The following is an 18,164-nucleotide window of genomic DNA, read 5'->3' as shown; positions in this document are numbered from 1 at the left end:
AAAGGAAAAATGAGCCATAGAGTATTATATACTCACTTTTGTCATGTTTTTATATTATTAAAAATATCTCTATCTTAAATTGAGATTTTTGTCTACATGGAAAAAATAGCCAAATCATAGACAGCCCATGTGCTAGACAGATGGCATTTCTGATTGGGAAATGTGGTTATATTTCTCAATCTTACTTGTTACTGGAAGAAATCAGAGGGCAGGCACATTGCTGACAGTCATTTGGCAATCCCTTGACAATTCCATAGTATCCAAGAGCACATCGTTCACAGAAGTCACCAGCAGTGTGATGTTGACAATTCTGTAAAGGAAAGAAGTTTGTTTTTCATTTAGTGAGAGTTAGGATGTAATTTATCATACAGTCCCTAGCTATGAATGTGTGTCTATGAACACATATACTTTCTTACACACACACACACATACACACACACACTTTATCACTGACAAAGAACTCAGTCTTTGATATAAATATTTTTAAAGAAGCTCTTTTATTTGAGAAACTAATAACGAGCTATTGTAGCTACACTGACAATAAGAGTTACTATTCTCTTTTCCCTGCATCGATCGCTATGTAAATATTTCTCCTACTCTAAATTGGGGAATAGTCTTCAAGAGTCTCTAAAATTTATTATTTCTTCTAGGCATTTACGTTTCTTCATATCCCAGATTTTAGCTCTCTGAGATGTTAGAAAAAGGTGCTACAAATACTGTGGCCTTGGCACATGCCCACTAGTGGGCTTTCTGAAACCACCTCAAGGTGGAAAGCACAGATGTAGGTGGTTCTTCATAAATATGGAGGAGTCAATCTAAAAGCAGCAATCTCAGATCAATATCTTCTTTTTTATGCTTGCATAATAAGAGACATTGGAGTGATATCCTTTAACACCTTTCCATAAGGAAATAAGAATAGCTTCAGAATAGTGTGTAAATAGCTTCAAATTAAAATTTTCACGAAGCAGAATTATATTTAATGCAATAATCAATTATGCAATAAGAACTTAGGAAGAGCTACATGGAATCAACTGAAACAGTCAATGAAAGAACATCCTACCTTCTAGAAATTTACGTAAGCTTTGGGAAAATAATAATTTAAAAAAACCACCTGACAAAAAATAAACATGGCAGCAAGAATGCAACATTGAATGCTGTTTCATGGGAATGTGGTCCTTGCATTTGAGAGTTGAGAAAAAGGAAGAAGGGAATTTGGAATTGGATTTTAGTTGGATTTTATAAGACAGGATTTGGACTGGTCAGAATAGTGACTTACATCTCATAAACAACATCGAAAGAAAAGTTGAGAAACAAGTAAGTCAGTAACAAACTAGATGGACATGTTAGTGAACTGGCTTCCTGATAATCTCAGCTGGAGCCACAAAGCTGCCTGCAGGCTCTATACTGAACTTGGATGATATCCCATAGACTGGGCTCTGCTTCATTTAATCAATCAAGAAGAATGTATTTATTCTTCTTGAAGAATGTTTCATGTGTCGTCTAACGGCCAGACAATTGTTGGTATGGAATGTGTGGTAATTCACAACAAACAATAGCTGACGTCATTTCCACCACAGATATTGCTATGGAATTAATTTTTGCTTAGAACTTGTGCTAACTCTTTCTGAGAGTTTATGCTATTTCTTGCAGTGAAACTATGACATTGCCACAGTGAATTTTAGATCATTTAGTTTTTACATTTTTCGTGTTATATTTGAAAGTATATTGTGACATTTACAGATTTTATAACAATGTGAAATGAATCCGGTTTTTCCAATATGACAAGGTACAAATCTTGTCATTTTGTTTGTTTGTTTGTTTTTCTTTTGAGACAGAGCTCTGTCACCCCGGCTGGAGTCCAATGGCATGATCTTGGCTCACTGCAACCTCTGCCTCCTGAGTAAAGGGATTCTCCTGCCTCACCCTCCCGAGTAGCTGGGACTACAGGCACATGCCACCATGCCCCGCTAATTTTTGTATTTTTAGTAGGGATGGGGTTTCACCATGTGGCCAGGCTGTTCTCGAACTCCTGACCTCAAGTGATCCACCCACCTCAGCCTCCCAAAGTGCCTGGCGAATCTCAAATCCTCTACTTCTACACCTCACCCTCAGTCAATGATGGCCCCCTATTTTAAGAGATAAGAAAGCTCTAATTTAAAGTGTCATTGCAGAAAAGTGGTTAGCAGAGCAAAATGATTTGTCATATTTTGCCATTGATTTAAGTGCCATAATCCTCTTTTATTCAACCATCCAAAAGAACCACCATTTTTTAGCAATAAAAGAGCCATTCTGTATTTAACAGTAGCATGAGAGATAATGTCTCCAATATAAAATAATTATCTATTATCTATTATAATAATCCAATCTAATTTGGATGCTCCCTTGGTTTCCTGGCAAACAATTCAGTGTCTTGCCACATTATTTTCCATCCATTTGACATTTGTTTCCGTCCTTTGTCTGAAGCTACTCCACTCCTAAATTGGTTTCCTTGCCTCCTGCCTCCCCATTTTCTCCAGCATCTTCATTCCCTCCTTTGCAGGCTCATTCCCATTAATATTTGAAATTGGTCAAGCCTTTCCTGTCTTAAAAAAAAAAAAAATCTGTGAGGTCTCAAATTGCTCAACAATGTCTATCCTATTTTCAATAAGCTTTTTAAAAGACATTGTTTACATTCCTGGTCTCTACTTCTTCATCTCCCATTCACCCTTTAAACAGGCTTCTGGTTTCACCATTAAACACAATACCAGAATGACCCATAAGATCTTTGTTGCTAAAGCAAAACTTAGAATCATCAGGTCTCATGATACGTACGTTTTCTGTAGCCACTGATATTTCTGGATACTCTTTCTTTGAAATTTTCTCTTCCCATGGTTTCTTTTTCTTTTTCTTTTTCTTTTTCTTTTTTTTTTTTTTTTGAGACAGAGTCTCGCTCTGTTGCCAGGCTAGAGTGCAGTGGTATGATCTCGGCTCAATGCAACCTCTGCCTCCCAGGTTCAAGTGATTCTCCTGCCTCAGCCTCCCGAGTAGCTGGGATTACAGGTGTGCGTCACCATGCCCAGCTAATGTTTGTATTTTTAGTAAAGACAGGGTTTCACCATGTTGGCCAGGATCATCTCAATCTCTTGACCTCGTGATCCATCCCCCTCAGCCTCCCAGAGTGTTGGGATTACAGGTGTGAGCCATGGCACCCAGCCCCCATGGTTTCTTTAAGAGTAAGCCAGTTGATGTTTCTCCCATTTCTACGGCTACTCTAATTCTCCTTTATGGATTCTTCCTTCCCTTTCTGTTTAATATAATTGATGCCCTTAATTCTAACTTTGATCCTCATCTCTTTTTTCTCCTCCATATTTACCTTGGTGATTTCATCCATTACTATGACTTCAGTTAACGGTGTGCCCAAAACTCTATATTTTATGTATTCAGCCTGGATATCTCTGTTGGGTTCCAGACTTCCACTTCTAATGGCTTCTTGAGTAAATACTGTATAACACAGAAGCGCCTTAAATTTGAAATGACCACAATTAAGTTCATCTCTTGCTAAACCTGCGAATACTCCTGTATTTCTCATTTCATCTGAGGTCACTGTCATCCACTCAATTGCCAAGGTCGGCAACCTACAGGCCTCTCTTATCAGAGGTATCCATCAGATCATCAGTTCCACGAGTCTATTACTCTCTGTTTCTTGACTTTCTTGTTGCTACTATTTTCATCTGGCCACTGTCATATTTTACTTGGATTATTAGAATAGCCTCTTAGTTAAAGATCCTGTCTCCATATTTTCTTATCTGGTGATTTCTCCACACTGCAATCAGAGTGATCATCCTATGAACATATCAGACCATGCCCTTCTCTTGCTTGAAAGGCTACACTAGTTCCCAAATGCAGTCAGGATGAATAACAAGTTATTAGCATGGCAAGGAGGAGTTCATTATCTGCCACTCCGCCCCACCACGCCTTTACCACCACAGTACTTACCCCTACATATGTAGCTGTAACCACGGCTTTCTTTGCATATAATGCCATAGCCACATGGGGCCATCTGAAATTCTCAAATTATGTGGATACTCTTTATCACTGCTGGGACTTTTCATTTGCAAATCCTTAGCTCTAGAGTGTATATCGGGCTAGCACCTATTCATTTCAGCTCTCATTTTAAATGTCAGTTTCTCTGAGAAACATTCCCTAATGCCCTAAAATTGGCTTAAATGCTCCTTTTAGTGCATCAAACATGGGAGGCATTCAATGACTATTTTTGAATGGCTGAATGAATGAATGCATGTTTCGGGAAGTCTAGATGAAACTGGTCAGGCTTTTTCAGATGAAAAAGCCCAAATTTCAAGTGTCATTGCAGAAAAGTGGTTAGCAGAGCAAAATGATTTGTCATATTTTGCCACTGATTTAAGTGCCATAATCCTCTTTTACTCAACCATCCAAAGGAACCACCAGTTTTTAGCAATAAAAGAGCCATTCCATATTTAACAGTAGCATTAAGAGAGATAATGGCTCCAAGATAAAATAATTATCTATGAATTCTAACTTCAAGTCATTCAGCAAGGGGTCATGTTGACGAATAAGTGTTAACTGGGGAGTGTTTTAAGAAAATATTTTATAGTTATAGAGATGAATGTGCCAAAAATACATAGGACCTTCAACAATAATTTTCAGCATTTTACTTTTGCAGTGAAATAATTGCATAATGAATTATTTTATGTCACCTAAATATGACATTAGTAACTCAATTAAAATCCTTAAAGCCAATAATCATTACTAAAAAGACAAGAGATTCAAAAATATGATTTTGTTTCTCTTATACCTGTAAGTCGACATAATTTCTTCAATAGAGAAAGCAAATATTGTAATCTTCTCTGGATAATCTTGTCAATCTTTCACAGGGTTGCTGACATACTAAACTTGGTTAATTGAATCAAATGTCCTGGTTAGGTCCACAAACACACAACACATAAATCAGGAGCCTCTTTTTGAAACTTTTCTGACATACCCTTTTCATATGACTTTCCTGTCTGCTTTGAAATAGTGTACATAATTTTTTTCTTATATAAAAATTAGCCTTTAGGGAAAATTTCTGTATTTTGGATGCCTAATGAGAAGTTTAATTATATTCTCAAGAGTGGTATGTGCTAGTATCTCTTCAATAATACATTAGAATATATTAGATTTGTTAAGTTTTTTTGCACACTGGAAAACTGTTGGTATATATTCCTTCTACAAAATCAAATGAATATAACATTAATATTATAGTATCTCAGCCCTAAGGTGAGAAATTACCTAACCTAACCTTCTTGCCATACAGGAATGCCTTCTATACTTTCCTTGAGATATCATTAAATGCATGAATTCTTATAAGACGGCTTTTTCATCTTGCATAAGCTGTGAAGTTTTTCCTTACGGTGAATAAAAATTTGTTGCATTCTAATTTTCAATCAGTGATCCAAGTTCTGCCTTCTGAAGTGATGAAAATTAAGTCTAATTCCCTTTTCCTAGGGAAGGTCCTCAAAATCTAAGAATACTATTACCTCCTAAATCTTTGTTTCAAGCTGAACATTTAGCAATCTTACTCAGGGTTTCCTTCAAATGTAAGTCTCTAGCTGTGATTTGCAAATATGTTAAATGTACTTCCTCCCTTGATTTGGATCTTATACAAGTAGCAATGCCCTGTGTTGGCACCTAGTGAATCTGCAATCAAGTAAGGACTCTTACTTCACGTGAATTGCTAATACGTGTCATTTCCTCTGTTCTTTCCCCTAAACTAGAAAATAAGCTCTAGAGGGCAAGACTCATGCAGTCTTCACATTCCTAGTACCTATCATAGGCCATAGACCTGTATATTGGAAACATAATTAACAGATGCCACAGGAATGAACAAACAAGTGAGCTTACCTGAGTTCAAATCTTTTCTATTAATCTCATCTTGTTAATTGTAATTCATAGTTTCATCTGTCAGGATCTTTTCCCACCATCCAACACATTAGATAATACTTTCAGCTTTATGTTATCTGAATATTTGATAGATCTCATCCAAAGCATTTACAGATATTTTGAACAAAACAAGGTCAAATACAAAGCTTATGCCTCATCATTGGAGATATCACTAGAGCGTACTCTGGGTCACATATTTTTAGCAACGTGTATGCCCATCAACCTATCAGCTGGCTAACATCTGGCTCATATTTTCAATCTTGTGTGCAAGGATACTATGAAATAGCTCATCAAACGCCTATTTAAACAAAACCAGCATTTGAATCATGGATAAGACCTCTACTGCTTTATAACTTAAGCAAGTTATTTAATTTCTCCAGCATCAGTTCATCAAGTGTAAAAGACGAAATAATCTTGTCTATCTCATAGGTTTATTGTAACAATAAATGAGAAAATCTCTGTACAGTGACCTGTTTTGGTCCTGGTACATACACAGTTTTGGACACATAATAGCGGTTATTATTTTTGCTGAATTTGAGATATGATGTATCACATTGTCTGATAAACTTGATATTTTACTGTGATTTAGAAAACTAGGTTTTCAGATATTATATATACAGTAAACCTAGCACTTAGTTTGATATGTGTTATTTTGAGTGAACCTATTCTTTTTTTCAATTTTTAATTTTTTGTAGACATGGGGCCTGTGTTGACCATGCTGGTCTCGAACTCCTGGATCCTCTTCTCTTGGCCCCCAAAAGTGCTGGGATTACAGGCATGAGCCACCGCCCCCAACAAAGTGAACCTATTCTGATTCCTAATGAGCACTGTTTATTTTTTCCACAGTTGACAGATATTTGTTAAGTAAGCAATACTTAAGTTTCATTGGAGATCACAATCAATCTGTTTCCTACATTTTATTTTCCTTTATAAAACCTGGAAAGACGTTTTATTGCTTACTATCCTGTGACAAATTTTATGTTCTCACAATTTGTCAAGTGTTTTCCATACATGACCCCTAGTCACTTTTGCAGATTCTGTCACGACTCTAAGATGTAATTCACTTGAGCTTTCAAAATCAAACTCATTTAATTAGCAGAGTGTGTTTACACTCTCTTGCCATCTGGAGAAAGCAGTTTGTGGTGGATTTGAAACCTGCTTCTAATACTTTTTGGTCAAGACTTTATAGGTTTTCTTAGCATTAATTTTCAGAACTTAGTATAAGGCTAACAATCTCTATTTTGGCAAGGTTGTTAGGTAGATTAAATAAGGTTTACAAAACAAAAAATTAGTGAATTCTAGTTATAAATCTGTCTATTTACTGAAGATAGGGTTAATTGATTAAATGTTTCAGGCAACAGCAACAATCAGTTATAGAGATTTATTTTATTATTTTTTAAAAAATAAGAATTGTGATAGAGTGAAAATAATATTTCCACAAATTATTTTATCTTTAAAAAGTCTTTTGAACTAGCTAAGGCTTCAATATTCCCATGTGAAAAAACAATAGGAGAAATAATTCTGACCACAGGGTGTAGCAATGATTAAATGAAAATATCTTCCTTCTGTCTCTCTCTTTCTGCCTACTCATGTGTGTGTACCAGTTACTGTTAGTTCACTTATCTCCCTCTCTCCCCTTGGATTCAGTATCACATAGGTTTTATTCTTCAAAAAGTTTTTTTTCTTAAGGAGTAATAGTCACTGAGCTATTCATAACATGCCTATGTAAAGATTTATTAATGCCTAGGATGAAGCAACAATTATCTTGCAAGTATCATTAGGTATGATGAAGAGCATAGTTACAAAGTGATCTAGGTTTCTTTGAAATATTTAGTCTATAAAGTTTCTATACTTTTCTTTCCTATGCACTTTATATTTTCAAGGAAAGGTGTGAAGAAAAAGAAAAACAAGATAAGTGAGTGCCCATCTCCAAATATCATCATGTTGGAGGTTAAGGCTTGCTATGGCCTGAATAATTGCATTCTCCAAAAATTCGTATGTTGAAATCCTGTCTCCCAATGTGATAGTAATAGGAGAAGGGGCCTGTAGGAGGTGATTACATCATGAGGCTGGAGCCTTATGAGTGGGATTAGGGCCTTTACAAAAGAGACCCCAGAGAGCTATCCAGTGCCTTCCAACATGTGAAGACAAAGAAAGAAGGGGTCATCTATGATAAGGAAATAAAACTTCCCCAGACACTGACTTTGCTGGAGATATGATCTGGGACTTCCCAGCCTTCAGAACTGTGGGAAATAAGTTTCTGTTATTTATGAGCTACCCAGTTTATGATATTTTGTTACAGCATCCTAAATGGACTAAGACAGTAAGAAAATCTAGCATAGTGCTAGACATTTTTTTTTACATTTTTTGATCAATTATCAACTGATTGGTTCTTCAACTATAAATGGTAGATAACGTGTATGGTAATGATCATCTTTATGATCATCATTATCATAATTGCTTTTATGAAGCATACCATACACTAAGTAATGTTCTAAGTCTTTTATTGAGTATTTCATCAAATCCTTACAAAAACTCTGTGAGTAGGCACTATTATTATTTTCATTATATAAATGAAGAAACTAAGACCTCATTAAGGTTAAATAAATTGAGTAGGCTCATACTGCCAGTAAGGGGTGAAGCCAGGATTTGAATCAAGGCACTTTGACTGCAGAGTTCATGCTTGCCACTATACCAAAGTAGAAGGCATTGCTCTGTATAATGGATATGATATGAAACTGAGATCCATATTACACATAAAAGAGAAATCAGTATGCTTCGGTTTCCTCAGTTACAATGTGGGAGTAATAACAGCTATTTCTTATTTGCCTCATGAGGCCATTTCAAAGATGAACAGAGTTGCCTAAATTCAAAAGTTGTGAGTTCCATGAAAGAAAATATAAAAATTCAGAGCATAACGGTTTATACCAGCTGTGTTTGTTTAATGGAAGTATTTATTTTTTACTTCATCTAGGGACTACTCAGAAAATAGACATGCTTTTAGAATTCTTAGGGAACAAAAGTAGTCATAATAATCAATTGGTCAAAAGAGGACAGTATAAAGATGATAATTTTAATCCTAATAAAAATGAAATTAAATTGCATTCTTTATAAATGCTTCTAAATTAATCAAATAAAGCAAACATAACTGTGTTAAAAATGCCAGTGAAGATTGCATAACAAAAATGCATTTAATTCTTGCTTAAGAATGTGTATAGATTAACCCCCCCAAATTACCTATTGAATTTTTCAGGCAAGCAGATGATGAAAAAATAGTATACTAAAGCAAGATAGTAATTATTTCTGGAATTCATGGATGGCTAATATTAGTTATTTATTTTGTCAATAATATCATTTATGGTTCTGTTTAAGGTGGATCACCTCTTAAATGCATCTGCATTCCTACCCCACTCTCCACAATTAAGCATATGACTAATTTAAATATCTTATTCTGATTGAAATAGGATATATTTATAAGCTAGGAATAGAAATTAGTTTTCTTAACATGACAAGAAATGTTTTTCTTACACTAAACATCAGCATCATACTTAATGGTGAAAGACTTAAGGCAATCATATTAAAATCAAGAATAAAATAGAAAGCTGATTATTTTGGGAAATAATTAAAAAACATGAAATTATTATTATAACGGATATAGCTTTTGACAAGTAAAAGCACAATTATAATATTTGCAAATAATAGTATTATAGGCCAGGCGTGGTGGCTCACACCTGTAATCCCAGAACTTTGGGAGGCCGAGGCAGGCAGACCACTTGAGGTCAGGAGTTCGAGATCAGCCTGGCTAAAATGGTGAAAACCCATCTCTACTAAAACGCAAAAATTAGCCAGTTATGGTGGCAGGTGCCTGTAATCTCAGCTACTCAGGAGGCTGAGGCATGAAAATCACTTGAACCTGGAAAGTGGAGGTTGCAGTGAGTCGCGATATCACCACTGCACTCTAGCCTGGGTGACAGAGCAAGACTCCTTCTCAAAAAAAAAAAAAAAAAAAAAAAAGTATTGTAAACATAACAATAACTGAATCAATTGATAAACCTCTAGAACTAAAACAAAAGTTATTGATATCAAATACATGTAAAAACACCTATTCTAATAGTTAAGGTTTACCAGTAATGACCAGTTAGTACATTTACTATGTTGAAACAAAATAGCTAATGTTTACCGTTAAAATGAAAATGTAAGATACATAGAAAGAATTTTAATATGAGAAATGTGTGCTCAATATAGACAACTTTAAAACAGTTTACTGTAAGACATAAAATGTCTGAATAGAGAAGAGTGACTAGTGTAAATATATCAATTCTTTACAAATAGGCTAATTTAATTCCAATCAAAATTCCAGTAACATGTTTGGGTAAGAGATTGAAATAGTGCATAAAAATGTCAGCTGGAAGAATATGTAAGAGCATCTAGTTAATTAGAAGAGAAGAGAAATAAAAGACCTTGTTTTACCAGATAATGTTAACTTAACATAAAACGAAGGTAAGCAGAACACTGTAATAAGAACTAAAAGGTAAGTAAAACAAAATGGATTATCTGAAACATCTTAATATCAACAAAATAAATTTGTGTATGTTCAGAGATAACAATGTATCAAGGGGAAAAGGAAATATTAATCAGTAAATGTTTCTTTACAGTGGTAATACATATCTGCAGAAAAATTACCTCCTCACACCATAGTAATGATTGGATCTAAAATTAAATCATAAACTTAATAGTAAATACTGTGGGATGTCAATATCAAAACATCTCAACATAGAAAGCCATGTGCCTGGGTAAGATCAGCATCTGAATGAATGTAGCTAGAGAAACAAATTGCTGCAAGGATTGAGTCCCAGCAATACCACTACGCGGATTTCAGAGTAATGAAGAAAACTGAGAAGGAGCAGTGTTTGAATTTGAACATCTCCAGAATACCATGGCCTGGGAAGCAAATTGAGCAAAGGGTTTCAAGAAGAATGGGGTGATTCACAGTGGCAAACATGGCTGTTAGATCTAGTAAGGTGAACACTGGTGGCCGTACATTAGCCATTGGTTCCAATATAGAAGAGCAGGTGATAGCCTGTTTTTAGTAATTCAAAGGAGAATGGATGAAGAGAAATTATAGACAGGGGATAGACAGCTCTCCATTGTATGGAAGGAGAAGAATGAAGTGGTTACTCAGAAGGGAAATGAGTCAGGAGAGTTTGTTTTTGCTTTTAAGGTGGAAAGAAAAGTGACAAGATAAGGAGGAGATTAGCTAGAGTGATGTTGTCAAGTGGGAGAGGGGTAGAATTGAGAACATATGGGGAAGATGTGATCTTTTCTGGAAACAAGAATAGTTCATTCACAATAATAGAAAAGAGTCATAATAATTGGGCACACATGCAGAAAAATGGGTGCATGCAGTAGTGGGAGCTTGTTACCTCTCTTCTGATAGCTTCTAAATTCTCAATGAAGTAAGAAGCAACACCATCAACTGAGGGTAAGGATTGGAGGGGGTGAGAGGAGAGGTTTAGGCTTGAGGATGGAGGGGAAGGTATGAAATAATCAACTAGCAATGTGGACAAGAAAAAGGATGAGAGAAAAGTGGCATGATTGCAGAGCAGCACAAAGGGTCCATTTGAAGAGAGTGATCATGAATTTAAGGTGAGATTAGATGGCACAATTGTCTTTTTCTACAGCCACATTCAGTTTAGGAGGTGCAGGTGGCTGGGCGTGATGGCTTACACCTGTAATCCCAGCACTTTGGGAGGCCAAAGCAGATGGATCATGGATCATGAGGTCAGGAGATCGAGATCATCCTGGCTAACATGGTGAAACCCTGTCTCTACTTAAAATACAAAAAATGTAGCCAGCCATGGTGGCGGGCGCCTGTAGTCCCAGCTACTCGGGAGGCTGAGGCAGGAGAATGGCTTGAACCCGGGAGGCAGAGCTTGCAGTGAGCTGAGATTGCACCACTGTACTCCAGCCTGGGCAACTGAGCAAGACTCCGTCTCAAAAAAAAAAAAAAAAAAAAAAAAGAAAAGAAAAGAAAAGAAGAAGAAGGTGCAGATATGGAGGAGATATAGGATTCTCACAGTGTTGGAGTTCACCTGAGTGAAAAATAAGTAAAGGAGTAGCCAGGGAAATGAACATTGCAAAGCAGTAATACCAATGAAGGATCATGACTATTAAGGTGGTTACTACAGTGGAAACATGAAATAAGGAACAAGAAAAAAGTGTGTGCATCAATTTTGAGATTACACACATTGAAGCTGAAGTATTTAGAAGAATTGAACTAGAGAGAAATGACACAGTGGTTAAAAAAAAAAAAAAAAAAAAGGATGCTTCAAATGGAGACCAGAGAGGTACACGAAACTGAAAGTTAAGAGTGTGGAAGAGTTAAGATTATGGACATTAAAATCACTAAGAATGATGACAGGAGTAGTGCTAGGGAAAATGACAATTAGACAGGGAAAATCAGCAAGGAAGGACGTGGGGTATTTAAAGGTTAGTAGGTGACTTCGACAAGCAGATGGAGAGGGGCACACATAGAGGGAAGCATGAGAGTCAAAGCTGGGTGCTGTAGAGCAGCGAGCGTCTCCAATGTTTTCGGCACCAGGGACTGGTTTCATGGAAGGCAATTTTTCCATGGACTAGGATTGGAGGATGGTTTTGTGATGATGCAAGCACATTACATTTACTGTGTACTTAATTTCTATTATTATTACATTGTAATATATAATGAAATAATTATACGACTCACCATAACATAGAATCAGTGGGAGCCCTAAGCTTGTTTTCCTGCAACTAGACAGTTCCATCTTGGGGTGATGGAAGACAGTGACAGATCGTCGATCATCAGGCATTAGATTCTCAGAAGGAGCACACAACCTAGATCCCTCGCATGCGCAGTTCACAATAGGGTGTGTGCTCCTATGAGAATCTAATGCTGTCTCTGATCTGACAGGAGGTGGAGCTCAGGCAGTTCAGTAATGCCAGGAATGAGGAGCAGCTGTAAATGCTAATGAAGCTTGCTCCTTTGTCTGCTGCTTGCCTCCTGCTGTGTAGTCCGGTTTCTAAAAGGCCACGGACCAATATTTGTCTGTGGCCCAGGGGTTGTGGACCCTGATGTAGAGGAGGATGGATAATATAAAACTGGCAGCGAGGAGCAGAAAATCCTGCCCCACTTTCAGACTCAGGGGAATGAAGAGAGTGAAAGAAAGTGATGGCTACTGCAGCTGGGCGTGGTGGTCATGCCTGTAATCCCAGCACTTTGGGAGGCCAAGGCAGATGGATTACCTGAGGTTAGGAGTTCAAGACCAGCCCAGACAACATGGTGAAACCCCGTCTCTACTAAAAATACAAAAAATTAGCCAGGTATAGTGGCGTGAGCCTGTAGTCCCAGCTACCCAGGAGACTGGGGCATGAGAATCACTTGAACCCAGGAGGTGGAGGTTGCAGTGAGCCAAGATCGCCACTGCCCTCCAGCCTGGGCGACAGAGAGTCAGCGTCTCAGGAAAAAAAAAAAAAAGGGGTGATGGCTACTCCTTAAGAGGGCTGCCAGGGCAGCAGCATGTGAAGTGCGAGCTGGGTTTCAGTCAGTATGGTGGAGAGAACATTGAGGGAAGAGGAGGATTCTGCAGGGGATTTTGCCTATTTTGACCATGAGTGCCACAAGGCTCAGTAGAATAGTTTCAGAAGATGAGCAGAGGTAGGAGATGGGCTTAACAAAGATGAGCGGTAGGCAGATTACAGTTTGGGGGACAAGTGGTGACAGGGGCAACCTGAATTTCTTACAGTGACTACAATAAAAAGGGTGGAACACATGATTGTTCTGATTGTTCTAATGTAGACGGTAGTGGTAGAGAGTGCAGGGTGCTAGCAGAAACATAAAAAAATAAGAGTGACCTTAATTATAAGGGAAATGGGTAAATTATGGGTCATCCAAACAAAGATTGTAAAGATTTTAAATAATATCTAACAACACAATACAACCTCATGATAGGTAAAAATTTAAGGGACAAGACATAAAACTGCATCAATGGTGTTATATAAATCTTATTCACAAACACATGTAAAAATTGGTGGGAAATACTTAAATTATTAAAATTTTATCTTATGTTGCATTTGGGGTGAATTTTTTCTTCTTAATTCTTTTCTGTAATTTCCAAATTTTATATAAAGTTTATCTATAAGAAAATAATCAGAAAAAAAGGCACATGTAATTTCTAAATACGTATGTCTTCTGGTGCTCTTCTAAGATGCTGCTAAAATTCTATTTTTTGACATGCACAGTGGTTCTCCCAGTTATTTTTTCCTTACTTTTTAAAATGTAGACTCTGTGAATATCTTTTTCCCCTGCATATTTTGTTTCACACACACGGTTGTGTTCCCTTGCAGCTTAGCCAGCCTCTGAGTGCAGATGCTGAGCATGTGTAAAGAGAAATGAGCACATGGGCCTAGTTCAAGAAAGGCTCAGAGGACTACCTGGCATATCGATGTTTCAGGGTCACACAGGCTGCTGTGTCCATTACATTGACATGGAACACAGGTGCCCAGGGTTGGTCCAGGGGTGCGGCCACCTGGTTGAGAACGCAGTCGATAAAATCCTGGCAAGCATGCCTGAAAGAAAAGGAAGCCAATTAGGACAGCCAAGTTAGAAATCTTGCATTAGCAATGCTTGAGCTCTTCAGTGGCTGCAAAGACAGACTGGCCTTCCCCTACCTGCGGCAGGGGCAACATCACTTACAAACACAAGTGCCAATTTTGATACCTAATGGGTATTTCTTCCTGGTCTCCAAGGTGTTCAGGCGACATCTATGTGTAATCAGACTTTAACCAAGGAAAGCTTTTATTTGTAGATACAACTCAGCCTGAAAGAGCTCCAAAGAGTCTTTTTCTTGAAAAAGAGGTTTGTTTTTAAATAACATTGTCATATGGAATAAAGACAATTCCAATGTCTTTAACACCTAAAATATGCTTTTACTGTGCTTTATGGATAACTAGCATATGTCCAATGAAACACAGCAAAAAATTAAATAAAAAGTGTTATGGATGCATTATTTATACTGATATAATTTAAAGACTATAAAAGTAAGAAATCCAAAATAATAAAAGCTCTGCATGTTTTGGGACTATTAGACCACCAATAAAATTTATCTTTCCCTGATATAATTTTTTTCATCTTGCAATAAAATTCTGAAAGCAAACAGAAAACTTCTAGTGAAGCTGACATATGCAAAATCAAGACTTCCATCTTCATTTGGGTTTATTATGAAAATGTATCAACAAACATCTTTGGCTTTCTGGAAGGCAGTCCACAGCTCTGGAATGAGGATGAGAACTGTCTTGTGTTTCAGGCTCAGCCCTTTCCTCACACATAGCTGCAGACATTGCTTGATTTATGAATAAAAGGTGGAAGTCAGTTTCTCAAATCCCAAGGAGAATTACAAGGGGACTATTTTACCACCTTGGTTAAGTAGGATTTTTTTTTTCACTTAAAAATCTTATGCCCATTGATGAAAGAAGAGTGATCACTGACTAAGCAAGAAAAAATATCAGACTAAGAATTTTCTAGTGCCTCCACATCCCTTTGGTTCTGGCCTAGACAGTCCAGAGACAAATATACAAAGATGCTCCTTATAAAAAGATCTAGTTTAATAGCCAGCACCCTTCTTGTTTATTTAGATTTGGATAACGCAAAAGTACCTTAATTAAGCACTTAATCAAGAGACTCTGCTTTTATCATATCCTAAAAGAAATTCTAATGAGATTTCATAATGTCCCAACTTTCAGCAAGCTGACAGACAAAACTGAGAAACTGAGAATAGTATTCAAGATATTTTGAGTCTTATTTTTCTTACGGTGGACATAATCATATAATTTAACAAAATTTGTACATATTGTTTAAAAACCAAGGTTCATTTTTGCCATTATTATTGAATAAGTACTGGAAATGATGGTTGAGGAATTAATTTAAGCATAACTGAAGAAATAAACCAAGATCCATTTAAAAGTGGTTCATAGTGGCCAGGCGTGGTGGCTCACGCCTATAATCCCAGCACTTTGGGACGCCGAGGCAGGCAGATCACAAGGTCAGGAGATTGAGACCATCCTGGCTAACACGGTGAATCCCCGTCTCTACTAAAAATACAAAAAATTAGCTGGGCATGGTGGCGGGGGCCTGTAGTTCCAGCTACTCCTTAAGTTGAGGCAGGAGAATGGTGTGAACCCAGGAGGCAGAGCTGGCAGTGAGCTGAGATCACAACACTGCACTCTAGCCTGGGCGACAGAGCGAGACTCCATCTCAAAGAAAAAAAAAAAAAGTGGCTCATAGTGTGGCTTATTCCAATTCTTTAACAAGCTGACCACTGAATAAAATGGGATTTTCTGTGCATGGATTTCATCCTTGAATATATATATATATACACACACACACACACACACACACACACACACACACACACACACACATAGTTGTATTATTGACATACTTGCTAGGTGCATGCATGTGTGTTATTATGAGAGACAGGCCTTTATCTCTGTAATCTCTTTACTAAGTTATTACTGTAATTACTGTCCATAAAAATTTGTATGAAAAATCACACAAATTGAGAGGAAGTTTCTAGCTTCACTTTAAACTCAAACAAAAGTTTAAAATAAATCTTGGAAGAAAAAGAAAGACAAGAAACAATACTCCGCACCGAGGAATTATACAAAGTTTAGCGTTGTAGGCCCAAACGTGAAGGTGAGCCCTAAGGTGAAGTCTACTCTAACGCACTACACATTTTTCTTATTACTGTGGCTTTCCCTGGCAGGCAGCCTGACACAATAGAAAAGCACCCGCAGTGGGAGTCTGTGGTCTGGTCCACCCATAGCGGAGGTGGACTCAATTCCTTTGGGGGAGAGTTGAGGCCCGGGTTTGTTTTAAAACTCTTAGGAGAGTCTAATAACCTATTAGGGTGCAGCATCACTGGCAAGCTCCTTATTCTCTACTGTGCATGTGTGCATTTAAAAGGGCATATGGACAAGGCCAGACATGGTGGCTCACGCCTGTAATCCCAGCATTTTGGGAGGCTGAGGTGGGTGGATCATTTGAGGTCAGGAGTTCCAGACCAGCCTGGTCAACATGGTGAAACCATGTCTTGACTAAAAATGCAAAAATTAGTCAGGCATGGTGATGCGTGTCTGTAGTCCCAACTACTCTGGAGGCTGAAGCACGAGAATCACTTGAACCTGGGAGGTGGAGGTTGCAGTGAGCTAAGATGCGGCCACTGCACTCCAGCCTGAGTGACAAAGCGAGACTCTGTCTCAACAAAAAACAAGACAAAACAAAACAAACAAACAAACAAACAAAGTGCATACCACTCCTTGGTACTGTAAAAGAAATGAATAGGGAAGCTTTGATTTTATGTTAGTTTTGTCTGAGAGATATGGGCAAGTTACTTTGAGACACAGTTTTCTCATCCCACAAATGAGCAGGTTAACTCAGATGACTTCTAAAGTGTCTTTCAATTTCAACATTTTAGATTAGTTTTGATTTATTTTGTGTCCTGATGGATTCAATTTCTATGAGGTAGCGAGAGAGAGAGAGAGAGAGAGAGAGAGAGAGAGAGAAGATTTGACAATGCAAAAATCAGAAACTTAAAACATTTAAAAAAAAAGACACACAGAAAGTCTCTCTTTTCCTTGATAATTTTGTATCATTCTTTCATTTAAAAAAAATTTTAGGGTGTTTTTCAATATTGATTGTTTTTCCTCTTGGTTAACTGTGACAAAGTTCATGAGAATGATTATGTTTAAATTGGAAGCAAAAAAATTACTTTTTGAGTCCCATCTAAAATCCTTTCTGGAACACAATGGCGAATTAAAGAAAAGTAAATAAATACCTTCCTGAGCTCCTCTTCCTCGTTTCTACTCTAATTTAAACTTTTCCAAAGTTCTCTTCCTCAGTGTTGAAATTATTCATGGCTCAATTTTCTTCTGCTCTCCTCTATCTTTAATTTATTTCCATAATGTATTGTTTCATCAAAACATCAGATCGAATTTACACAAAAATGTGGGAGGATAGAGAGGAGAGAATGAAGCAGACAGTAGAGAGCCATCATATTCTAGGCTCAGGGCTGCACACTGCGCTCCTTTCTTTCTTCAGAGTTTAGTAATAAAAATAGATACTTGTGCTGGAGCTCATAAAAACACTCAATCTTGTATCTTTGCATGGATTTTGCAATCCAGTAGACCCAGGT

General features: G+C 37.3%; 1 protein-coding gene across 7 annotated transcripts in view; it reads right to left on the bottom strand.

Moving 5' to 3' along the window:
• The window catches only part of LOC105465590 (laminin subunit alpha 2), a 628,094-nt gene that overhangs the window by 180,127 nt on the left and 429,803 nt on the right, over nucleotides 1-18,164 (bottom strand). For all 7 annotated transcript variants that reach the window (XM_071096438.1, XM_071096439.1, XM_071096441.1 and 4 more), the window contains 2 exons: nucleotides 14,407-14,541; nucleotides 186-310 (listed from right to left, as the gene is read on the bottom strand). In XM_071096438.1, the coding sequence (XP_070952539.1) occupies nucleotides 186-310; nucleotides 14,407-14,541 (260 nt within the window). The remainder of the gene's footprint in view (nucleotides 1-185; nucleotides 311-14,406; nucleotides 14,542-18,164) is intronic.

Source organism: Macaca nemestrina, chromosome 5 (assembly GCF_043159975.1).
Source record: "Macaca nemestrina isolate mMacNem1 chromosome 5, mMacNem.hap1, whole genome shotgun sequence".
Taxonomy (NCBI): Eukaryota; Metazoa; Chordata; class Mammalia; order Primates; family Cercopithecidae; genus Macaca; species Macaca nemestrina.
Note: the sequence above shows the minus strand (reverse complement) of the source record. Positions and strands in the feature narration are given on the sequence as shown.